Source organism: Chelonia mydas, chromosome 24 (genome assembly GCF_015237465.2).
Source record: "Chelonia mydas isolate rCheMyd1 chromosome 24, rCheMyd1.pri.v2, whole genome shotgun sequence".
NCBI classification, from domain to species: domain Eukaryota; kingdom Metazoa; phylum Chordata; order Testudines; family Cheloniidae; genus Chelonia; species Chelonia mydas.
Genome location: NC_051264.2, coordinates 108862 through 133921, shown reverse-complemented (window position 1 = coordinate 133921; position 25060 = coordinate 108862). Strand labels below are relative to the sequence as shown.

The 25060-nt window shown below is 46.1% G+C and overlaps 2 protein-coding genes across 18 annotated transcripts in view; one reads left to right on the top strand and one right to left on the bottom strand.

Annotated features, from left to right (window-relative positions):
- LOC102944330 (GON-4-like protein) overlaps positions 1 to 10455 on the bottom strand; it is a 48064-nt gene extending 37609 nt beyond the window's left edge. For 10 of the 13 annotated variants that reach the window (XM_037883319.1, XM_037883324.1, XM_037883322.1 and 7 more), the window contains exons 1-8: positions 9756 to 9897; positions 8987 to 9562; positions 6421 to 6642; positions 5322 to 5518; positions 3774 to 3848; positions 3347 to 3397; positions 2832 to 2882; positions 2161 to 2256 (exon numbers count right to left, since the gene is read on the bottom strand). In XM_037883319.1, the coding sequence (XP_037739247.1) occupies positions 2161 to 2256; positions 2832 to 2882; positions 3347 to 3397; positions 3774 to 3848; positions 5322 to 5518; positions 6421 to 6642; positions 8987 to 9536 (1242 nt within the window). In that variant the 5' untranslated portion in view covers positions 9537 to 9562; positions 9756 to 9897. Of the gene's footprint in view, positions 1 to 2160; positions 2257 to 2831; positions 2883 to 3346; positions 3398 to 3773; positions 3849 to 5321; positions 5519 to 6420; positions 6643 to 8986; positions 9563 to 9755; positions 9898 to 10052; positions 10186 to 10437 lie in introns of those variants that run through there. The other 3 variants (XM_037883320.2, XM_043534992.1, XM_037883321.2) reach the window with 2 other exon arrangements.
- SYT11 (synaptotagmin 11) overlaps positions 9843 to 25060 on the top strand; it is a 42682-nt gene continuing 27464 nt past the window's right edge. For 3 of the 5 annotated variants that reach the window (XM_043534998.1, XM_037883330.2, XM_037883332.2), the window contains exon 1: positions 10675 to 11303. In XM_043534998.1, coding sequence (XP_043390933.1) covers positions 11270 to 11303 — 34 coding nt within the window. In that variant the 5' untranslated portion in view covers positions 10675 to 11269. Of the gene's footprint in view, positions 9942 to 10674; positions 11304 to 25060 lie in introns of those variants that run through there. The other 2 variants (XM_027830242.2, XM_027830241.2) reach the window with 1 other exon arrangement.

Genomic DNA, 25060 nt, shown 5'->3' with positions numbered 1-25060 from the left:
ACTCAGCGCCCAATCAACCTGTGGAACTCCTTGCCTGAGGAGGTTGTGAAGGCTAGGACTATAACAGGGTTTAAAAGAGAACTGGATAAATTCATGGTGGTTAAGTCCATTAAGGGCTATTAGCCAGGATGGGTAAGGAATGGTGTCCCTAGCCTCTGTTTGTCAGAGGGTGGAGATGGATGGCAGGAGACAGATCACTTGATCATTACCTGTTAGGTTCACTCCCTCTGGGGCACCTGGCATTGGCCACTGACGGTAGACAGGATACTGGGCTGGATGGACCTTTGGTCTGACCCATTATGGCCGTTCTTATGTTCCAATATACCCTTTTATCAACTAATATCTCATTCCAGTGATTTTCTTTTAACATAATGAAGTTAAAGTCTTAGTATACTATGAAGGAAAGAATGAACTAAAACCAGTAGGATAATCTTTCAGGGTGGACACCAAGGGCAGACCTTTTTTCTGCTGTGGAAGAACCTCCCTTATACCTAATAGCCCACTGGTTAGAGCGCTCACCTGGAATGTGGGAGACCCGGTTCAAATCCCCGCTCTGCCTGAGAGGAGTGGGGAATTGAATCTAGGTCTCCCACCTCCAAGATGAGGGCCCTAAACATGGATTTATGGGGTATTCAATCTCTCCTGTTGCAGCTTCTCCACTTTGCATAAAATACTTAAACATTCATTGAAGCAGGGACATGAACCTTAGAAAAAGGTTGGAGGAGTGAGGTTCTGGAACAGCCTCCCAACAGGAGTTGTTAGGGCACACATCTTTAATTAGTTTTAAGGGATCTGGATAAATGTACATGTGGGATTGCATGATGGGGCTGTTTGTGATGATGGCAGATAGGGCTCAGCACTCTTGAGGGTCCCTTCTGGTTTCTATCTATCTGATGTTCCTAAAAAGCTCATGCTTCAGGGATGAAGCTGTTCACCTGCAAGAGTCAGAAAGGGATTCCAGAATATACTGGGGTGGGGGTTGGTTTGTTTGTCTTCTTCCTGTGAAGCATCAGAGATGGCCACAGCCGCAGATAGGACATTGGACAGGGTGGGCCAGTGCTCTGAGGTGGTACTAAGAATTCTCTCTCAGATGTTTGCCAGGTTGGTTCTTGCTCACAGGATCTAACTGATTGCTATATGTGAGGTCAGGAACAAATTTTCACCCAGGTCGGACTGACAGGAACCTCAGTGTTTTTTTTGCCTTCCTTTACAGCATGGGGTGTGAGTCACTTGCCAGGAGTACCTGGGTATATCTCACATAACCATAGGTGTGCTTCAGTCCCTCCTATTCTCTGCCTGTGGGACGTAATAGTTCAGTCTCCTGAGGGTTAGAATATCTGGATCCAATTTCTGTTGTGGGATTTAGTGTGCAGGTGCTGGGTGATATTGGTTGTCTGTGATATACAGGAAGTCAGACTGAATGACCTGGTGGTCCCTTCCAGCCTTAAATTCTACGATTCTATTAACCCGACTCTCCTACATCCCAGGGCAGTGCCCTAACCACTGGGTTAGAGCGTAATGCTTGCTCTCTCTAGGGCCCAGTGAATATTTAAACATTTTCTGCAAACTAGAAAAGCTTCAACAGGAGAGACCCCCTCCACAGAATAACTGATGCCCAAGTGATTAGGGCACTCACTCAAGACATGAAAAACCTGGGTTCAAGTTGCAGATCCTCTCAGGCAGAATGGGGATTTGAACTGAGGTCTCCCACATCCTGGATGAGGGCCCTAACCACTGAGCTATTGGATTAAAAGGGCCGGGGGGGGAGGTGGGAGGGGGAAGAGAAGAGTGGGAGAGAAACAACCTTCAACTCAGTTTTGTGCAGGACCTAATCCAGGAGGTGTGCTTTAAGGCAGCCTCTGAGAGCACATACCAGATTGGACCCTGTAGGCACCACAGGTGAGGGAACACCCAGTTTGAAGATTCTGCTAGGACCTAGGTGTGAGCTAGGCATCAGGACTTAAGTGGCTGTGCGCATGCCCGCAGGCAGATTTTTAAGTACCTAGGGACTTTATCAGCAGCAACTCAGACACCTACACAATTAGAGAGCAGCTGAGCGGGGATTTTGAATATCTATATTTTGGATTTGGGTGCCTAAAGTGGTTGTTTGGCACTTAAATCCCTTTGTGGATATAATCAGATGTGTTCAGCCATATTTACCTCTTCAGCAGTCTCATCCTCATCCTCATCCTCAGGCTGGTATTCCTCATCAGATGAATCATCTTCTTCAAGGGGAATGTCCACAAACTGAGGAGGCTGCAGTGAGACCAAGGGGAATATAAGAACTTTACAGGTTTAAGCTAAAAGTTTTACAGTTTCAAATGTCCATACCTCAAGACATGTGTGGAGAAGCTCAGAGAAGGAGCCAAAATAAGGAGGATGGGGAACTGAATCCAAGTAAGGCTTGTGGAATGGGTGGATTCAGAGGTGTAAGGACAGGCCCAATTTACAATATTAAAAAGCCACTGAATGAGCTCACAGCATCTCATATTGCACATACCTAGTCTATGAAACCACATGCTTCTAGCACTGATACACTCACTTGTTGCACCGTAACTAAAATTAGACTGTCAACTCTTTGGGATAGGCAGTGCCCAGCCCTCAGTGGGGTCTCTGGGCAGTACCATAATACACATCATAAAACACTGAAGAGGAAAACAAGCTACAGGTCAGAGAAGGGACAGTCAGAGAGAAACATAAGGCCAAGATGTGAGCCCAAAGTGAATCAGATGAGTATATTCACTGGAGGTTTTTGCATAGGGATGCAAATCTGCTTGCAACAGACTCTGCAGACAGAGGAAACAGCACAGATTCACCTTTCAGTTGCTAACCTTGATCTCATTAGCCTTCTTAATTGGAGAAATATTCCATGCAGGGATTACCTAATGAAAATAAAATGATTATTAATAATCTGTGTAACATCAGATTTCATAGTGTTAAAACAAAGGACCATCTGTGTTTTGTGATCCTATTTCCCAAATTACCCAAGTAACATCAGACTTTAAAACATATGCTTTCGAAGCCGCTCAGCAGATTTGTGCATCAGGCAACAACTCTCTCCTATATTAGATACTCTCAGTTCACTGTGTGCACTTTACCCACATAACTCTCTCCAACTTTGATCTGGTACATTTCTGTTAATCTCTAATGAATCCCTATTTTCCTTATTTAAGATCACTACAAATATGGGCACATGCATACACTTCACCTTGTAACGTCTTTTAGGCTTACGAATAGTTCACAGAAAGCATCCTCAGTCTACAGTTCCTATTGCCCCTAGAGGCCAGAAAAGCATCTTCTGTCCTTTCCCAAACCAATGGGGAAAAAAAGCAAATGACATACTCACCACTCCTTTCTCCACAACTTCCTTCAGTTTAGAGCGAGTCATTTTTGGCTCCTAAAAGAGTTAAAAAGAAAGCACGCTCTTAAATATATATTTTTCACCAGTCTCTCTTTATGGAAAATTTCTTTGTTTCTTGTTGCTAACAACATCACCTCTCTGACATGGTGGGCATGACATCTCTGCGCTAAACCTTATACATGATGATTCTTTTTAGCAGTTAGGTTCCAACAGAGCAGTTAGCGTCTCAAGCTGTCTATACATATTGCAATACAAGTTCTCCCATGATCCTACTGTTAGCCTATTCTCTCCCCACATCCGAACGCTAGCAAGATTCAACAGTCAGAGCAGCGTCTGAAGGAACCATGCATATGGATAGATAGCAATGGGGCGGGGGGAGGGGGAGAAGGAGAGGGAGAAGCTTTTTACTCACAAACATGGGCATGTCTTCTGTCTCACTGATGGCTGCTTTCATCATGGCAACCACATGCTCATTTGTGATCACTTCCTGCAGGAACATAAAAATTGGCTTCAAGTCTCCTTTTTTATTTTTGTTGTGAAAAAGAGTCTGACCTCAGCTCAAAATAATCTTGGAAATGTGGTAGGAGGTGGAAAGAGGACAAGAAAATATTAAGTGCTCCTCTGATGATAAAGTACAGGCCATGCATTACATGATTCTGCAGAATGAACCTATCAAACTTTCTCAATGCTATTAGGAGAGAACACAGTGCAGTCTATACACACATCAGTTTCATCAGCTCTGTTCTTCTCACATAATGTAAAATCCCGTAATTTGGTGGTTGTAAGAACATGAGAAAAAGCTACTGTGGGGCAGCACTGAAGAATTTGCATCTTAAAACATACATTCACATGAGTGAGACTGAGAATATGATATCTATTCCACTGTACTCCTGCTCCAGGGCAAGTTTAATGCTACATTTCAGAGCACACTGATTACTAGAGAAGAGATACACAAAAAACAAAAACTGAAAAACAAAGAGAGCTTATAGAAAGTAAAAGTTGAGGAGATAAGACTAGTTCAGAGACTCTGGCTCCTGAATCCAAATATTGTAACTAGATTGCCAGCATGGGGCGCTCTGGGAAGGAAATGACCCCACCAGCGCCAGGCTGTAGATGAAGGTAAACTTATTGCATTCTGACATTTACATAGTAATGACGTGAATATGCCTGAAACAGAAGCAGTGGCAGTCACTTGTCACTATAGAGGGAATGGACAAAGAACAAATTCCTGTGACCATCAGGCATGGAACATTATTAGAATGCAAAGAAAAAGCTTAAAATAAACAGCATAATTTATTATTTTGAAAACAGCATTGGTGTTCCCTAGGCTCAGTTCAGGGATCACTGGAATCTGACAAGTGCTTCTCTACAGAATTAGCTGGCTCAAGTTTTGAGCTAGGTCGCTAAGCGGATGTGGATTTTCTCTCCACTACAATTCATTCCCATGTGGAAATTGAGTGATAGGATAAAAATATAAAAAAAAACAGGAGGCGGCCTTTGTCACTATGTACACTGCATTTCCATTAACAGTCCCACCAGAATTCCTGAAGTCCTTTACCAAGAAACCCAGTGCTCTCAGAAAATATGAGGTTTGTACATTTCCAGTCTATGTCCTCTCATCCCATCTTAATAGCTTGTGCTTTTGTCCTGGGCTTCTCAGGTGTGGTACAACCAGTTGCAAAAGATCATGCTACAGGAAGTAAAAGATTAACATCTGCGAGTGACAATGTAAGTGACCCAGTTCTGGATCAATTCCACCTATAATAATAGATAGCTCTCGTTTTACAGTCCATCACAGGAGACAGACTAGTCTGTGAATCATTACTATGCTTACCCCGTTTATAAAATCCCGCACAATCCTATAGGCTAACTTCAGCCTAGCCAGCACTTTCCCAGTAAGATACTCAGAGTCTATTCCTTTTCTTAGTACTGACATACATCTCCACTTCACCCCACTCACATGGAGGATATTTCGCACATTGACGACGGTCAAGTTGTGCTGTTTCGCTCCATCTTCTAAGGTGCGATCAAGCATGTCATCTAGTTTGATGTCACAAGCCAAGGGCGCCTCCTCTTCTTGGCCTCTCTCTTCACGTTTACGTTTGGTTGCCTTCCTCCTTTTCTTCCTCCTCTCACCTTCATCTCCATCTTGCTCCTCTGCAGATTACCAATAAACAATTCCGTTTCAAAATACAAGACAACCTCCCACTCAGACAGTGGGACTCTTCAAAAGCTAGAATGCAGCAGACATTAACAGGTCTCATCTGCTTTCCACCTACTGATCATGAATAGGTACCATGAGTCACTAAAACACTGGTGTTTTGACCGGCTCCTATGCAGGTTATAACTAGTGCGGGGGGTCAGGAGGCGTCAAACTCACTCTTCGAGAGAAAGATGGATTCCATCTTAGTTACAGTATGTGGGCTGGAACATAAATTTATAACCACATACAACCCGCAATCCACAGCGGACTCAAGCAGACAAGAGTGAACTGATCCTTCACATCCACGAGAGCTAGGAACACATTTTTCAAATGGAAGACTAAGATATGGAAGAATCTGAACAAATCAGAGTCCACATATACATTAAGCTAGGTATTAGACATCTATGCTCTAGTGACTTTACAGAGCTGCCATACTAGCCACCTCCCCTCCTCCTGAAGGAGTTGCCATGAAGCAACCATGCAGTCAGGCTGCAAATCAGGAAAATCCTGGATCCCAGTAGGACCAGTGGGTTAGAAAACTTATCAAGCCTAAGCGTATTGCTGACTCAGGAGAAGAGAAGAGCAGCATCCAAGCTCTTCTCTTAGGATGCCAGTGTTTGGGCAATAAGTGATAGACCACTGCAGGGATCAACTCCAGTTTGTTTCAGAACATGCTCCTCACTGGGCCCCTGAGGCTTAGTCAGTTACTGAATTACAGTGCAGAAGTTTAATATTTCATTCAATATGGCTGAACCCAAAGGCTGGATTCCTACCCCAGTTTTGTGCTTCCTTTCCAGAGAATTTCTAGTTGTACTGTGTCACCACGTCACAGGTTCTCCTCCTGCATGACACTTACCCAGTGGAATAAACAGCCCAACGTCCTCAGTTTCCTCATCAGTCTGCTGCAGCTGCTCCCCAGTTTTGGTGTTTTTTAGTGACTTGATCGTGGCAGGAGCTCTAATCGGCAGCAGCAAGGAACTTCTCACTTGGGCCACTTGTTTTGGAGAGTGATTGTCAGCTGGATGGGGGTGTGTCTGCAAAATTACTTCTACCTCTGTATGCAATTTAGGAGATTTCCCTGCAAACAGTACATATTAGGGTCATTTTGTTCACAGGGATTCTCCCCAGTTAGCTTTTCCTCTTTTGCACAAACCTATGATCCAAATACAGTAGGGATTCCATAAACCCTACAACAATACAGGTCTCATGCGTTCACTATTCAAAGCTTGTGAACTTCAGAAAAATGGATCACCTAGGCTTCTGATGCTGCCTCATCACTTCTACCAGTCATTCAAAAAAGCAGACACCATATAAGTTGAACAAGTAATAAGTGCTTTTGCTACCTCCTGGATTTCAATCACAAGCGTTCAGATATATTAGAAATCACAAAAACTCCTTTAAATACATAGGTCATATAAAGAAAAGGAGTACTTGTGGCACCTTAGAGACTAACAAATTTATAATAAATCATATAGTGTCAGGAAAAAATGATGGTGTGAACAAGCTGACAAATTAGCATTTTGTTTACATCATAGTTTCTTTATGCTTCCTATGATACACTGTGGTGCTAAGGTCTCTCCTGCCACTTGATGTCACAAAACCCAAGTGCTGTAATAAATCTGTATAAAGTTATAAACTTGCATTACAGCCTAGGGAGGGTATTGCTAGGGATTGTGGTGCCTTCCCATTACAAGCTCTAACAAGATGGACCTAATCTTTCACCTGTGTGAAAGAATGCTATTCTGAGAATGAAAATATAGGCTGACAACTTACGCACAGACCACCAATAGCATGAAATGTCTGAAACGACGTTTGGTTGCGCTTTGATCAGTTTTTACACATATCTAGCCAAATGTTTAATCTTTAAAAGTAATGCAAGGATGATTACTTAGCTAGTAAGCAGTGTAGTTGTAGCCATGTCGGTCCCAGGATATTAGAGAGACAAGCTTGTCTCTCCACCAGCAGAAGTTTGTCCACTAAAAGATACTACCTCACCCACCTTGTCTCTCTATTTAGCTAATATTTAGACAGCACTTTCAAGATGCAGATATTTGTTTTAAGGACAAACTTAAACAATACAAAATATTTTACACTGTACATTACCTATGAAACTTACTGATGCAAGATAGGTTTAGAGTAGCAGCCGTGTTAGTCTGTATCCGCAAAAAGAACAGGAGTACTTGTGGCACCTTGGAGACTAACAAATTTATTAGAGCATAAGCTTTCGTGGGCTACAGCCCACTTCATCGGATGCATAGGATGGAACATATAGTAAGAAGAGGTAGATAGACAGATAGATACACACACACACAGAAGGTGGAAGTTGCCATACAAACTGTAAGAGGCTAATTAATTAAGATGAGCTATTATCAGCAGGAGAAAAAAAAGCTTTTGTAGTGATAATCAAGATGTCCCATTTAGGGAGTTGACAAGAAGGTGTGAGGATACTTAACATAGGGAAATAGATTCAATATGTGTAATAACTCAGCAGGTTATAGCCTCTTACAGTTTGTATGGCAACTTCCACCGTGTGTGTGTGTCTGCGCGTGTCTCTTCTTACTATATGTTCCATTCTATGCATCCGATGAAGTGAGCTGTAGCTCACGAAAGCTTATGCTCAAATAAATTTGTTCGTCTCTAAGATGCCACAAGTACTCCTTTTCTTTTTGCAGATACAGACTAACACGGCTGCTACTCTGAAACCTATCAGAATAAAGTAATGCTTGCTCTAGTCCAGTATCCTGTCTCCAACAATGGCAGATACCCATGTTTCAGAAGCAGATGCAAGAACTCCTGTAATGGAATAACCTGCCCAAACAAGAAGTTTCTTCCTATCCCTCAGTAGATGGCTGGCTTATGCCTAAAGCACCATTGTTTATATCCCTTCTAAAAGAAACTGTTTATTGTACCGAATATAACTCTGGATGTTCTTATCCCCATAAAAAGATTATCTTTTTTTGACTCCTATTAAACTCTGGACCGCAATAGTATCTAGTGTCAATGAGTTCCCTGGACTAAATGTTGTGGGAAACAGTTATTTCCTTTCATATTTTAAATGTGTTGTCCTTTCAGTTTTATTAAATAATATCTTATTCTCTCTGACTTTCTAATTCTTTGTTTTTTTGGTCTTTCTTCTGAAGATTTTCTGCCTCGGACAAAACAAGAAAGTGGCTCTAAGAGCTAAATTATAGTCTTCTTCCTGACAAACACCACCACTCCAAGAACTAACAAAGCATGTGGACCACCGCACGCCTGTAACAACAGCTTAAATTCAAGAGTTTATATTTCAGCAGGGCTGAAAATCAGACCCAACATTCTATGAAGCAGAGACCTAATCCCCTTTTGTTTGTAAAATACCTCGTGTGCTTATGCTGCTGTGTAAATAATGACAGCAGCAAGCAAGCCATATCAAATTAATTTACCTTCTGCAGTGAATTCTTGATTCTTACCCTGCTCAAGAAATTCAGTTGCGGACGCAGTTTCTTTTGTGTTCTGTTGACCTTCACCACTGTCCTGACTGAGATCTGATCTATGCTTCGCTGTGATTCTTTTCCCACTCCTCAGGAAATTGTCCACTGGTTCTTTCCAAGCCCTTTGGCTACATGCCTCGGAGGTCCCTTTTCCTGGGATTATGTTTCCCTTAGAGGCTCCACCATCAGTGGCTTCCAAAAAGGGCAAATCCTCATCCAGTGTGACAGTAGTGCTTGCAGAACATGCAGGCTGTGCACCAGGCTTGTCGGCAGCTGACATAGGCTGAGTATCTGTGATTTTGCTCACTAGCCAGTGCTTTGATACAGAGTCTCTGAGCTCCTCAGCGCGACTAGCATTAGAAGATTCCAGTTTAACAGACTCTGCATCTGAGAGGAGAGCTGCACCCTCCTTGTGATAGCTCAAGTCGACGGAAGGACTCTGGGGCTCCACAGCAACAGCTCTTCTCTTCTTGCAGGGCAACATCTTCAACGAGTGCGACATTCTGCTACCAATCCCCCAGCTCCACCCTAAAAGGACAAGAGCAATTTCTTACCACAGCAGAACCCACCCCTGGACATGAGACCGGGGCCCTCCCCCCTAGCTAAACCCACGACAACCCCTCCCGGGCGGCCCGGCCTCAGCGGTCAGACCCAGGAGCCCGGCTGGCGGTGCGCCCGGTTTATAATAGCAGGAATCTGAGCGTCCCACAAGGCCACGAACCGGGAAGCCGTAACCCCCACGCCGACCAGACTCTTCAGCTCCATCTTCCCGTCCCGCTTGCCGCCGCTTCCTCCAACGGGAAACGGAAATTACGTCCGGGCTCCCGTGTGGAGAGCAGCGCGCGCCGGCACCGCCATGTTTGTTTGGGAGCAAAGGAAAACGAGCCGCCATGGTTCCGGGCGGAAGGTAAGTAGGGCGCTGCCATGATTGTGCCGGGCATGGGGGCGGGGCGAAAGTATGACCGCCAACTTTATGGGGGAGGGGGAGAAAAGGGGAGCCGCCATAATTGCTACAGACCGAGCTGGGGTCGCTGCCCTGGTTCTTGGGTACGTAGCTGAGACCCCCGCCATGTTAGTTTGGTGAAGAGACGGTGGGGCCCCGCCCCCTTCGTAGGGGGCAGAGCTGAGGAGTCGCCATGTTTGTTGTTTTCAGTCTCTCCGCCGCTATGGGAGCGTCTCCTGCGGAGACTTAGTCCCTCTGCCCCACGCGTGCGTCGTGTGGGAACAGAAGAGGCGGGAATCCAGAGAGCGGGGAATCAGAGGCTGGAACATCTGCCTCGGGCAGGCCGTGTGCGTTACCCCCAAGAGGCTTTTGGGAGCCTGCTCGGGTGCGGCTCGCAGGCGACAGTGAATTGGCCCTTACAGCCTCTGCGTCACCGAGCAACTGTCTTGCCCGAACTCACACAGCGGGAGCCTGGAGCGGAGCAGGCCTCTCCCAAAGCCCAGGCCAGTGCGCTGACCTAACCCTTCTTCGCTTTATCTTAAGTCCTCGATCTCTTGATGTCTCTTTCGCATACACACACCCTCCACCCGCCCACTCTCTCTTTGGCTGTTAGATCAGATTCATTGCGTAATAGGGTCATTGCCCTCAGTTTGCTGCAACTGGAATGATCCGGTTTGGGACATGTCCCCTTCCAGCTCCGCGGGAAAGATACACCCTTACAACACCCCGTGCAAGATAACACACAGGGAGGGATGCACCATTTCCTTAGCCCAGCCCAGTGCAGAAGCCCGCCCTGGATGCACAGACCACCACCCTGATGTGGGATAAACCAACTCCCTACCCCCTCCAGCCCTGCTGCAGTATATAAAAAGCGCCACCCCAGTGTGGGGTAGACCACCTCCCAAGCCCTCGCCGGCTATACACCCAGTGTGGGATACCCTGTCTCCCTGCCCCGCTTGCCGGTGGAATACACTCCTCCGCCTCGCAACCCTAGTGCTGGATACGCCCGCCTGTTGCCAATGTGGGTACTATAGGGTAAGCGAATCCACTGCCCGCCCCGCCGCTGTCGGGTGGTGGCGTCGGCGTTTGGGCGGAGTTTCCTCTTCGGGTGACGTTGGAGAGGGGCGGAGCCTAATCCCCAGATCGGTCTTTGTGGGCGGAGTCTGTGCTGCATCAGGGCCAGTCGGCAGCTTCTGCATCCCAGGCTCGGAGCATCCTCAGGGCGGAGGCTGGTACCGGGGGAGCCCAGCGAACAGGATCCCGCACCCCGACTGCATCCGTTCAGCTGCACCATGGCTGAGATCGCCAGCGTCCGACCCGGTTTAGGTGAGTGGAGCTAGGTCACCGGGTCCTACCCAGCTCTGTAGAGACCAGGCCGTGCCCAGCGCCTCCCCTCCCCCATCGAGACCGTGTCGTGCCGTGGCCTGCCCTCCCAGCCCCATCGAGACTGTGTCGTGCCCAGTGACATGCCCGTGCATCCCAGGGGCCGGGCCCAGCGCCACCCCCCTGCCAATCGCGATTGGGCCGTGTCCAACACTTTCCTCATTCCGTATACCGGGCCATACCCAGCAATAGCACCGCTCTCAGCATGCCTAGGTCTTAACCTCCCCTCTAGAGCAACACGATCAGTGTCCACCTCCGGCAGTCTGGGTCGGTGCCAGGGACTCGCCCAGGCCGATGCGAGGGGCAAAGATGCTGCGAAACGCTCTGCCAGATACCGAGAATGTAGACTCCGCGTGTGGGAATAGGAAAACGGGGCGGGGGCGAGTCCCTGCTGCCCTCCCATCGGACGGGGTGCTGTGGGCAGAGTTCTTGTTACTCCCTGTCGGGGGGGGTTGCAGTGGCTAGGGGCCCCTCTGCTCCCCGTTTTGGGTGGGTAGAATGCAGTCAAGGGAGCTGTCTCCCTACGGCTGTGATGGGGAGGAGTGGGGCAGGGTCTCTCTCCGCTTCGGGGCACAGCATCAGCACTGAGATAGCAGGTAGCGAGGGAGGCTGGGACTGAAGCTGGCGCTGCCCTTCGGCCTGATCTCCATCCCCGCGAGTTGTGGGGGAGCAGGTGCGGGGAGCCTGAGTTGCAGCTGCAGCTATGGAGCCGCTGCTGCCTAATGGCTTCGAGCGGGATGACGTGATGTCTATTCCGGGCCAGGCAGCGCCCCGGCCTCTGGCTGGAGCCTTTGTTCACGATTCCCTGGGGGGAGAGACTGCTCCGAGGGGGCTGCCGCAGCAACACAGCTCCCGGTCCAGAAGCAGGTTCTAGCTCTTAGACGAAGCTGGATAGATGGAACATTTTTTCTGCACTACGTACCTGGATGCGGGCAGGGCAGTTCTGGGGGAATCTAAGCAGTGTCCCCAGAACTGAAGAGAGCGCCTCCCCATCGCATATACTCTCCTTCCTCACTCTGGAACAGCCAGGTTGCCAGTATCCCCAACCCCTCTGTTTCTTATCAGGCTGAAATACCTTCTGCTCAGATCAGTCTGTTAATTGTGTGGGTCTGGAGAGATGCTTTGAGGCTGTAGCCCTGGGAATGAGGGGCCCCGCTTTGGGGGCAGGGACACATTGTGTTTTAAGAAGCTGTTTAATTCATTTAGTGACAGGTTTCAGAGTAACAGCCGTGTTAGTCTGTATTTGCAAAAAGAAAAGGAGTACTTGTGGCACCTTAGAGACTAACCAATTTATTTGAGCATAAGCTTTCGTGCGCTACAGCTCAAGTGTAAAATAGACTGAAATTGTGCCTACTCAGTAAAAAGAAAAGGAGTACTTGTGGCACCTTAGAGACTAATAAATTTATTTGAGCATAAGCTTTCGTGAGCTAAAGCTCACTTCATCGGATGCATGCAGTAGAAAACACAGTGGGAAGATTTTATATACAGAGAGAACATGAAACAATGGGTGTTATCATACACACTCTAAGAGAGTGATCAGGTAAGGTGAGCTATTACCAGCGGGGGGATGAGGGGGGAACCTTTTGTAGTGATAATCAAGGTGGGCCATTTCCAGCAGTTGACAAGAACAGTTGGGGGGGCGGGGCGGGATAAACATGCGGAAGTAGTTTTACTTTGTGTAATGACCCATCCACTCCCAGTAAAACCTCTCAAACACATCATCAAGGATTTACAACCTATCCTGAAGGACGACCCATCACTCTCACAGATCTTGGGAGACAGGCCAGTCCTTGCTTACAGACAGCCCCCCAACCTGAAGCAAATACTCACCAGCAACCGCACACCACACAACAAAAACACTAACCCAGGAACCTATCCTTGCAACAAAGACCGTTGCCAAGTGTGTCCACATATCTATTCAGGGGACACCATCATAGGGCCTAATCACATCAGCCACACTATCAGAGGCTCATTCACCTGCACATCTACCAATGTGATATATGCCACCATGTGCCAGCAATGCCCCTCTGCCATGTACATTGGCCAAACTGGACAGTCTCTACGTAAAAGAATAAATGGACACAAATCAGACGTCAAGAATTAGAACATTCAAAAACCAGTCGGAGAACACTTCAATCTCTTTGGTCACTCGATTACAGACCTAAAAGTGGCAATTCTTCAACAAAAAAACTTCAAAAACAGACTCCAATGAGAAACTGCTGAATTGGAATTAATTTGCAAACTGGACACAATTAACTTAGGCTTGAATAAAGACTGGGAGTGGATGGGTCATTACACAAAGTAAAACTATTTCCCCATGTTTATTTGCCCCCCCGCCACACACTCTTCCTCACACGTTCTTGTCAACTGCTGGAAATGGCCCACCTTGATTATCACTACCAAAGGTTCCTCCTCCCCGCCCCCCCCCCCCCCCCACCCCCCCCGCACTGGTAATAGCTTACCTTTCCTGATCACTCTCGTTACAGTGTGTATGGTAACACCCATTGTTTCATGCTCTCTGTGTATATAAAATCTCCCCACTGTATTTTCTACTGCATGCATCCGATGAAGTGAGCTTTAGCTCACGAAAGCTTATGCTCAAATAAATTTGTTAGTCTCTAAGGTGCCACAAGTACTCCTTTTCTTTTTGCGGATACAGACTAACACAGCTGCTACTCTGATGCCTACTCAGTGTTATTGTCTGGTGCACATTGTACCATATACTGGAGTCTGTGGCTGCATAATAGGATAGCTGTTGATCCCCTGGGTCACCAACAAAAATGTTCTCCTGACTTTCTTAATGAGCGACATTTTAAATAAAGGAAATTTTAGCAATTACTTTTAAGACCTCAGGACTTGCCTACAGAGCAAATGATGAGGGGAAAACAGCAGGTGAATATGTGGGTTTCTCAGGAATACAACCTGCTCCCCCTCTCTTTCCTCTAAATCTCAATCTTGCTTTTTAGGCCACTCTTCAATGAGGTCTCATGGTTAGAAAAATTGTTGCTGCATTTCCTTTTTATTCTCAGGTGTTATATAAAACTCTGACAGACACACACACACCCCATTTCTTATGGTAAGCACACAATGTATCTATTTATATTTACAACCTGTGCAAATCACTGTGGAATCTAGGTGCTGCATACTAGCAGTTTCACCACTGATAATTAGTACACTATTGCAGCTTCATTAAGGACCCCCCCCCCCAATATTATTAAAAACAAAGAAAATTAAAAGTGACATATTCTGCCTTTTAATTATTTTAAATATTTACAGAGTGAAATTTCACTTTTGTGGGGCCCTTATTTTAAATTAGTACTGGTATGGTGCTAACAGAGTACTGGGAGCTTTATAACAAGGATGAAGACAAAATCCCTGCCCCATACAACTTATTCACTAAAGATAATGTTTAATTCTTGCTGTATAAAGTTGCAAACTGTCTAATAATCACTATATGCAGTGTCATTGTAGCCGTGTGCGTCCCAGGTTATTAAAGACACAGTGGGTGAGGTAATATCTTTTATTGGACCAACTTCTTTTGGTGATAGAGACAAGCCCTTAAGCTTACACAGAGTTTTTCTTTAGGTCTGGGAAATTTACTCAAGAGTGTAGGGTGGAATAGATGCTAAACAATCTGTTTCACCTTATATTAGCTGTGATGCTCTGTAAGTTTCCCAGACCTGAAGAAAAGATCTGTGTAAGCTCAAAAGCTTGTCTCTCTCACCAACAGAAGTTGGTCCAATAAAAGATATTATTGTGACGGGTTTCCTGGGGTGCAGCCTGGGACTGTGGGACCACTGTGCCCCCTAAACCTTCCAGCCTGGGCTGTCTCTCACAATGCTTTGCTAGTGACATGCAGCAAACCCCTCCAGACGCTATTATTACTCAGCACAACCGCATGTGGAGCTCCACACCCAGCTATATTGCATGAATCCTCCCAGAGCCACTCATGAATCAGACAGGGAAAGGCACTAGCCAAATCCCCCCAGCTCCCAGCCTTGCACCTCAGGAATATACCGTCTTGTACTGCTCAAGACGAGCAAAGCAGATTTATTAATTGGTTCACCACTTCATCAATGGACAGTGGATATACACCAACCTTTGCAAACCTGAGCCGTTTTGCCACACACTTCATACAAACTCACTGGTAAAGATAAACAGTAAAATAAATTTATTGGCTACAAAAGATAGATTTTAAGAGATTATAAGTTATAAGCAAAAAGTCAGAGTTAGTTACCAAAAGAAAAGAAAATATAAGCATGCAGTCTAAACTCTCAACCCTATTAGACTGGCCAACATCTACATTAAGCGGTTTTCTCACCCCACTGGATATTGCAGTTCATAGTACACAGATTTCACGCTTGAAACCTGGGCCAATCTCCTCTTGGAGAGGAGTCTTAAATCTTCTCTGTGTCCTTGTGGCTTGCAGCATAGGTGGGGGCAGGCGAAAGGCGAAGCATGGGCCCTCGTGTCCTGTTTTATACTCTTAGTCCATGTGCTTGGAGAACACAAGGCCAGGCATGTCTGGTGGGCATTGCTGAGTCCCCAGGCAAGGTTGAGCAGTTACCCTGGTGTGGCCTTATGCACGTGAGTCATTGCATTGTAGCTCCCTTGCTGGACAATTGCTGGTGATGTCTGTTCAACAGCACCCACCCAGGTGTTGGTTACCTCCCTTGTCATTGTCACTGTAGGGCTAGTATCTGAGTGCCTCCCAAACCCACACCATGTTTTAGTGAAAACTGTACAACACAATTCTTATAATTTCATATGCATTGATGATACACATATTTAGATAGAACAGTGTCTTTCAGCAGACCATAACCTTTCCCCTGATACCTTACAAGGCATGCTTTAATGTAATATCACAGTTATATACAGATGAGGAATATGGGGGTTACAGGACACTCCCCCAAGGTATAGAATGTCACACTTATCTCACTCATCATGTCTCTCTAACAGTCCTTATGGCACTCTTATAAAGAAGCCATCAAAGCTTGCTTCTGCAGATAGACCATTGTTAAATGGTTTGGTTCCCAGCAGTCTTTCTTGTGTTATGCATTACCAAAGTACAACATTCTGCATCGGGGACATCCAAATAATTGTTTGTGCCATTATTCAAAGGACTTGTCTACACACAAACTTGGACCAATTTAACTAAAGATGTTTTTAAATCAATTTAGTTTAACTGATGCAAAACCCTATATGGGCACTCTTAAAGCAGTTTAAAAATGGCGTGGATCAATTTAGGCTATATCAGTAAGGGCTCTACCTATGCCCTTAATAATGTACACAAAGGGGTTTGCATTGGTTTAACTAAATACATTTAAAATCCAACTTTTGGTTAAACTGGTGTGTGTAAATATTGCCTAAACACTTCCACTAATACTAATTCTAGTTAGCTTTGTAATGGGTAATTTAGTTACAGTATTACAACCTGTCAGACCTAGATAATGTCCTTGACCTTCTACCATACAATTGTACACTTGTACAGACTGTCTCAAAGTGTTTGGTCCTTTTATTCATACAGCTCTGCACCTTTTCCTGAAACAATCACTCTTCCCACCTCTTCTATTTCTTACTTGCAGAGAACTTATAAACTAATCTAAAATAAATTGTGTAAGAAACATAGGTTATTATTCAACATATATAAGTGCCTCCTGGGAATGTATAAACTGTGAGCATTACAGAAAGTCCTGATTAAGAATAATTGACTGCTTGACAGAGTAGTCTTGTGCTAGTTAGTTTGAATGACCCAGATTCATAAAGATATGTGGGTGCCCAACTTCCACTGAAATCAATGGAAGTTAGGAGCCTAATTATCTTTGGGGATCTGGGTCAATCAGTGTCCATGACTTTCATCTGGTTTTAAAAGCTAAGGTGGCCTGCCCTCAAGTAAGTACTCTGAGGAGGAAAAGCCGTTTGCACCATGCACCTCTGAGGCCTGAGTCTCCACTTTTACACCATTTGTATTGTTAAGGAAAAGTTAGCACATGTGACTCCATTTTGGTTTGGGGCCTACCATTGTCTAAATGCCAGCACATCATACACCAGGAGGAGTGATCCTTAGATACTGAATCCCTGTGAAAATCCTCCTCTTTGTCTCCAGCCTGCCTTGACTCCCAGTATCTGGTTTTTGTCAGTCTCTAACTCCCTGTCTCTTGGCCTTGATGTGAGGCCTCCCATCCTGATAAGAAGATGTTGAAGTTTAAACAGGAAGAAAGAGAGAGAGGAGGAGGAGGCTACAAGGAGAATGAACAATGAGATGGTTTGAAAATGTCATGTTCATTTCATGATCTTCTGGCCCCCAGTTTGGCTGGGGATTGTTGTTTTTGATTTATTTACTTATTTAGTAAGTGGTTCTCTCTTAGATGGGGATTCTCTGATCAGAAGGATGAAAGAAAGGAGTAGAGACACTGAAGAGAGGAATGTGAGAGTGATTGGGGAGGGAAGGAAAGAGCAAAGTACGAAGGGCAATAGGAGTAAGGAAAAAGTGAAGAAATTGGTTGGGGGCAGTTGGAACAAACTTCTCATCAGCAGATGGGAAAGACGGTTTGGAATAAGCTTTGGTAGGAAATTCTACTGCTTCTGAATGCAGAGGTACCCAGTTAGTTTCTTGCACGACTGATTCATCAAAATTATAACTTTCATTTGGTGCTTACTCACTAGAGAACTGTGCTGTTGCAACTTACACCACTATAACTGCACCAGTGGTCAGTAGGGTGCCATGTGGTTTTGAATGCACAAGTGCAGTGTATTTGCTGCTGCATTGTGAGTAACTTTCCAAGAGTTACTGGCACAGCTCCTAGAAGATCAACAGGACAGGTGCATTAATGAGATGTGGATCTTCTAAGGTCCACAGTGCCTGTGCTACCTTCCCCTGCACTTCCTAAAGTGCATAGTAGAGGAGTGTGATACTGTAAATCTCCTGCAGTTTTTCTCCTACTGATAATAGCGCACCTTAATTAATTGGTCTTGTTACAGTTGGTATGGCAACACCCATTTTTTCATATTCTCTGTGTATATATATCTTCCTACTGTATTTTCCACTGCATGCATCCGATTAAGTGGGTTTTAACCCACGAAAGCTTATGCCCAAATTAATTTGTTAGTCTCTAAGGTGCCACAAGTACTCCTCGTTTTTTTTTCCTGATACAGACTAACATGGCTACCACTCTGAAACCTTAGACTAGTGGTTCCCAAACTGTGGTTCGTGAACCCCTGAGGTTCCAGGCGTGGTGAGAGCCGGGGGAAGTCCTTTCCCCAACCTGAGCGACATGGCTGGGGCTGGGACAAGGGAAGTGGAGTGGGCTGGGGCTGCGTCGCTCTGCTTCCCGCCGCTGGTGGGTGCAGGGGGCGATCCTTTCCCTGTACTCACCGGTGGCAGGAAGCGGAGCACTGCGGCTGGGAGCTGGCGGAGTAGAGCGGGCTGCGACCAGGTTGCTCCGCTTCCCGCCGCTGCCGGTGAGTGCGGGGTCGCTGGGGGAAGAGGTGGAATGGGGGCGGGCCGGGGGCAGAGCAGGGAGGAAGGTTAAGAGGCAGGGCGGAGGGAGTTGTCCAGGGCCCCACACCCCCCTAGGGACGGCCCTGCCCCTTGCAGTGGGCACAACCTGCGCGGGGCCGGCCGAGGGATAGGGCTGGTCGCGGGTCTGGTGCTGCCGCGTATGCAGCACATAGCTGCCTAGGACACCATGAAATTTGGGGCAATTTGGTGCCCCAAATTTCGTGGTGCACTATACTGCTGCATATGCCTAATGACGGCCCTGCAGCCAGAGCCTGCACCTCGCACCCCCTCCCGCGCCCCAACCCCCTGCCCCAGGTCAAAACCCCCTCCTGCACCCAAACTCCCAGACTCTGCACCCCAATCCCCAGCCTGGAGCCCCCTCCTGTACCAAACTCCCTCCCAGAGCCCACACCCCTTACCCTCTCCTGCACCCCAATACTCTGCACCAGCCTGGCGCTCCTTCCTGCACCAAAACTCCCTCCCAGACCTCGCACCCCCTCCATTAATATAGTAGAAATGTGCAGACCCGTGATGACTTACCAAAATTCATGGAGTGGTAAGCCCTGCAAAAATTATTGCCCACCCCTACCTTAGACACATACCATGCAGATCAGGCCCTTTTAGTGCCATTTCCAATGCGTACTGGTACACCAACTTCTCCTTCCACTCCCAAAACCAGAGGGCTGGAGGGGCAGGAATAAATTTCTGCACATCTTAGGAAGCGTGTAGGAATGATTCCTTTTTCTGTAGACCGCTGCAGGTCACCAGTAGGGGAAAGGAGAAAGTACTCCTCCCTCTATTCACCTCCACATGCACCCAAGAAATTATCAGAATTTAAAATGGGATTGTATATTTATATTGAAAATAAAAACATCCCGGGTCACAACTTCAAGTTTTTGAAAGGATATAAACTCTCATGTTTCAGGGCATAAGCTAACCTCTAATGCAGTGGTTTTCAAACTGTGGGTCGCGACCTAGTACTGGGTCATAGAATGTAAGGCACTGGGTCACAGCGGCTCTGGTCAGCACTGCCGACAGGGCCGTTAAAAGTCACGTCAGCAGTGCTGCCCGGCTAAGGCAGGCTAGTCCCTACCTGGTCCAACGCTGCACCCCAGAAGTGGCCAGCAGCAGGTTTGGCTCCTAGGCGGGGAGGCCACGGTGCTCCGCGCATTGCCCCCAGCCTGAGCACCAGCTCCCCACTCCCATTAGTTGGGAACCAGTCAATAGAAGCTGGGGGGGAGGGCGGTACCTGCGGGTGAGAGCCTTGCAGAGCTGCTTGTGTACCTCCGCCTAGGAGCCAGACCTGCTGGTGGCTGCTTCTGGGGCGCAGCGTGGTCCGCAGTGCCAAGACAGGCAGGAAGCCTGCCTTAGCACCCCCACTGCGCCGCTGCCCAGGAGCTGTCTGAGGTAAGCCCATGCCCCAACCCTGCGCCCCAATCCCTAGCCCTGAGCCCCACAAACATAGAGCTCCTTCCTGCACGCCAAACCCCTCATCCCTGGCCCCACCCCAGAGCCTGCACCCCCAGCCCAGAGTCCTGACCCTCCCACACCGCAATCCCAGCCCTGAGCATCCCAAACCAGGAGCCTGCTCCTGCACCCCAAACCCCTCATCCCTTGCCCCACTCCAGGGCCTGCACCCCCAGCCCAGAGCCCTTACCCCCTCCTGCTGCCCAAATCCTTCATCCCTGGCCCCACCCTGAAGCCTTCACTCCCGCACCCCAACTATCGGCCCCAGCCCTGAGCCCCTCCCACACCCCTCATCCCCAGCTCCGTTGGGTCGCTGGTATCAACAATTTTCTTCAACTGGGTCGCCAGAAAAAAAGTTTGAAAACCACTGCTCTAATTAATGAGGGTTAAGTAGCAGCCTTTCCTGTAGGCAGGCTGTTCTATAGCTGCCCCCTGAAGGGTTTCTTGGACCTTCTTCTGAAGCTATTGGTACAGTCCACTGTTAGAGACATAAACTGGACTAGATGGACCACTGTTCTGAGACAATCTGGCAATTCCTATGTACCTAATACACCAGTCTGTGCTCTCCCTTGTGTGGTCCTCTAGAGGCAGAATGGGACCTTATGCTTGAGGTTTGCAAGGGGCTCCTGTAAATTGCACTGTCTTTGTCAGGCAGTATAATTTTTATTTCTTTTGGCCAGAATGTGTTTATAGTTAAGGCAGCGGCTGTAGGGCGTAAAACTTTCAGAAACAAAAAAATAGTCTTTTCAGCTGAGTCTAATTCCTGTTCCCAGCCCAGAGTTGGGGGGTGTGGGGGTATTTGAAATTTGCTGGTGGCTTTTTCTGCTGTTTTTGAGGATTATGCAGTATTTTGAGATCAGAATGAATAGGGGCGGGGTTACAGCATTTGTCGGCATCTTCTTTGCATTTGGCATGTAACTTGTAATATCTACAAAGGGTAACTGTAGTGATTTTATACAGATAATCTGTTAACGTTTATTTGTCTCTCTTCAAAGAGGATGAGAAGACTAGTAAAAAATCCTATGTTGGAAGCAGAATCCAGTTCATATGGAGGGAACAGGGAGTATTAGAAATAAAAACAACCAAAGACATGTCTACTGAATTGTAAATGTCATCTATGAGCACTGTATGCTCTAGTTATTCTAGTCACAGATCATGGGACCTGAGGCCAATTTATCATCACTTGGGTCAGTTACCTTTTGGAAGTTGTGTTTCAGTTGCAGTCCAGGAAGACAGTTTATTTTCTAACAATAAGGACAAAACCGTAAAGAGCTTACAGATATTGGTATCCTTAGAGAATTCAGAGTTTTCGCTCAGCTCACTAAATGTTAATCTGTTGCAGTTCAGCTAACTATCAAATGACACCCTCCTTCTTCTTAAGACCAAAGAGCATTTAAAAATGAAAAATCCAAGATGTTCAATACCTTTCCCATTTACCACTTTCAAAGTTGCCTTGTTAAAAAATTGGGTCTAGCTGCTCTGGCTGGTGTAGAATGAAAGTCTGTACAAAAGGTTAGTTTTTTAAGACTGTGCTGCCCATCACTGACCAAGTTTGTAATAATGCAGAGATCAGGCTGATTTCTGGTATTTAATTTTATTATGGAAGTAGTTTATGCAGGTCTCTCTGACGTGTTGTAGGCCAGGGAGGAAGAAAGATGGAATTGAAAGGCTTTCCTCTCATCATTCAGGTGAAGTATGATGGGGATTTGAGAAACAGCAAACCATGACTAACAATGCTGTGTGAATCTAAAACAGGTCAGATGATCTTTCAGATAACTCCTCCCACCCCTCCAAAAATATATGCAGTAGTTTCATTTCTCTCTAGCCCTTCTCTTCACAACCACACAGAGATTTTCTTACCTTTGAAAACCCTCCCAGAAGTTAACTCTGCACTAGAAAAACAGCACTTGCTGCGATTGTAACACATCTTCTGTCCACACATAAGTATTTGCAACAATCCGCAAATACTGCCCGCACTATTCCAATTGTACTTAATTGGAGTCAGGGTCCCACTTTTGTACCCTGTACTGAATCACTGCACCTTTTGGCTTCATCTATGCTGGACAGTTTAGATGTAATTCTCCACTGTCAGAAGCTGTAATTTAGACAGGGCTAAAGTGTTTTTTTACCACCATGTTGTCTGCCTCTGAGTGGGTTAGGACAACAAACTGGTAAAAATGCTTGAGCTCTGTCTACAGCTTTCACTATTGCTACCATGATTTGTGGTGAATTGTGGGGCATTGCCAGCAGATCGAGGGACGTGATCATTCCCCTCTATTCAACACTGGTGAGGCCTCATCTGGAGTACTGTGTCCAGTTTTGGGCCCCACACTACAAGAAGGATGTGGAAAAATTGGAAAGAGTCCAGCGGAGGGCAACAAAAATGATTAGGGGACTGGAACACATGAGTTATGAGGTGAGGCTGAGGGAACTGGGGATGTTTAGTCTATGGAAGAGAAGAATGAGGGGGGATTTGATAGCTGCTTTCAACTACCTGAAAGGGGGTTCCAAAGAGGATGGCTCTAGACTGTTCTCAGTGGTAGCAGATGACAGAACAAGGAGTAATGGTCTCAAGTTGCAGTGGGGGAGATTTAGGTTGGATATTAGGAAAAACTTTTTCACTAGGAGGGTGGTGAAACACTGGAATGCGTTATCTAGGGAGGAGGTGGAATCTCCTTCCTTAGAAGTTTTTAAGGTCAGGCTTGACAAAGCCCTGGCTGGGATGATTTAATTGGGGATTGGTCCTGCTTTGAGCAGGGGGTTGGACTAGATGACCTCCTGAGGTCCCCTCCAACCCTGATATTCTATGATTCTATGAATTATAGCTGTGAGGTTGTAATGGGCCCTCTTGCAGTTCCACAATCCTCTTGCAACCTTTTTAGTGATCACACTGCTATGGCTGCTGTACCCTCTTCTGAGCTACTGCAGCATCTAGGGCTCAAATTAGGCATAGAGCAACTTGGCAAGCTAGCATTTTTTTAGGTGGCCATCTTGTGCTACAAAATGTCAACTTTCATAAAAGAAAGTCTCCAGCCCTTTTTTGTTTGTAAAGAAAACCATCAACATGTGAATAGAGTATGAGCCTCTGCTGTGATAGCTGCCTTAGTGTACATGGGGCCTGAAATAAAAGATCAAATGTGAGCTACCCTGTTCATCTTAAAGGGTGTTAACTCAGATGCCTAATGTTTACAGTTTTAATGTCATTTAATGTCATAGGTTACATTTCACTAATGATCAAAGCATGTAAGAAGGAGGGACAAAGCTACGAAGTCCAGCAATGTATCTGAACCCATGCTGAGGAGTCCAGCATTGTCTCCACAGAGCATGCAGGATCCGTTTTTTAATATCTGCACCAGGAGTTAGCAACCTTTGGCACGCAACCCATCAGGGTAATCTGGTGGCAGGCCACGAGACATTTTGTTTACGTTGACTTTCCGCAGGCACGACCCCCCACAGCTCCCAGTGGCCGCGGTTTGCCATTCCTGGCCAATGGGAGCTGCAGGAAGTGGCGAGCCGTGCTGGAGCTGCAGGGGGACATACCTGCATATGGTCAACATAAAATGCCTTGCGGCCCGCCACCGGATTACGCTGATGGGCCGCGTGCCAAAGGTTGCCGACCCCTGATCTACACTGAGTAGTGTCTCAGTTTAGACATCTCATATGGGTAGAGCTTGGAAGAAGAGTATCATTGCTTTCCCCCCGCTCAATTCTACCTGTAGAACCTCTCTTGTAATTTTATGCATACAAGCTTTCTGTTGCATAAGGTGAAAATACATATGACTGTGTTCTTGTCAGAAAAAATAAAAATAGTTTTTGGGAATACCTACTATTTTAGGCATTTTAAAAGGGTAAATGTATATGGTTAACATTTAAAGTATATTTGATTCAGCACCTCTTCAACTGTGGACTGCTACTCTTACAACTCTTGTATAAGGGACCTATACAGTTCCTCCCTTTCCCCACTTTTGAGAAGATGGGAGCACTGGTACTCTCCCAAGAACCACCCACAACCCATTTCACTTTCCTGTGAAAGCAAAATTAGATTGTGCAGATCTTCAGAATATAATCATCCATTTCCTGTTTTACCTGTTTTGATCATCAGTGAAATACTTATCTAAATTATTATGAACAAAGGTCGTTCTCACTTCGGATCTTGTATTTCAGGCTGATTGCCGACTAGGACAAGGGTCCTTGTCTACACTAACCGTCTTACTGAAAAGCTTTCTATCATTGGTAACACCAGTGCAGCTCTACTAATGGGAGTCCAAGTGTAGACAAGGCACTGTCAGCAGCTCATATTTTTGCCAATATGTCATGTTTTAAACAGGTTTAGCTGACAAGCTGAAACACCCATGGCTGCTTGGAGCCTTGACTATCCCAATGTTCCCACTGGAGGAAGTGCCATAATAGGAAATTTTGAGAAAGAGTTGTCTGCAAACATTGCAGCTACACTGGAAACATTGAACATAATGCAAAACTTACATTATAGCAACTAGTGGCAATGATACAACTGGACTGGTGCTTATGTTAAGCCATTAATATAGAAAGGGCTCACCACTGTATCATGAAAACCTATTTCAACAGATTTTCAAGACGGTGGTTAAAAACTCCTGAGCTCTATCCTTGGTATCACTTACACTTTTATCACCAGTGCCATCTGTGGCAATGGCTGAAATACGGGTACTAACTTTCCTAGCATAGACAAAGTCTAAAGGGTAGAGACTTATTTGTA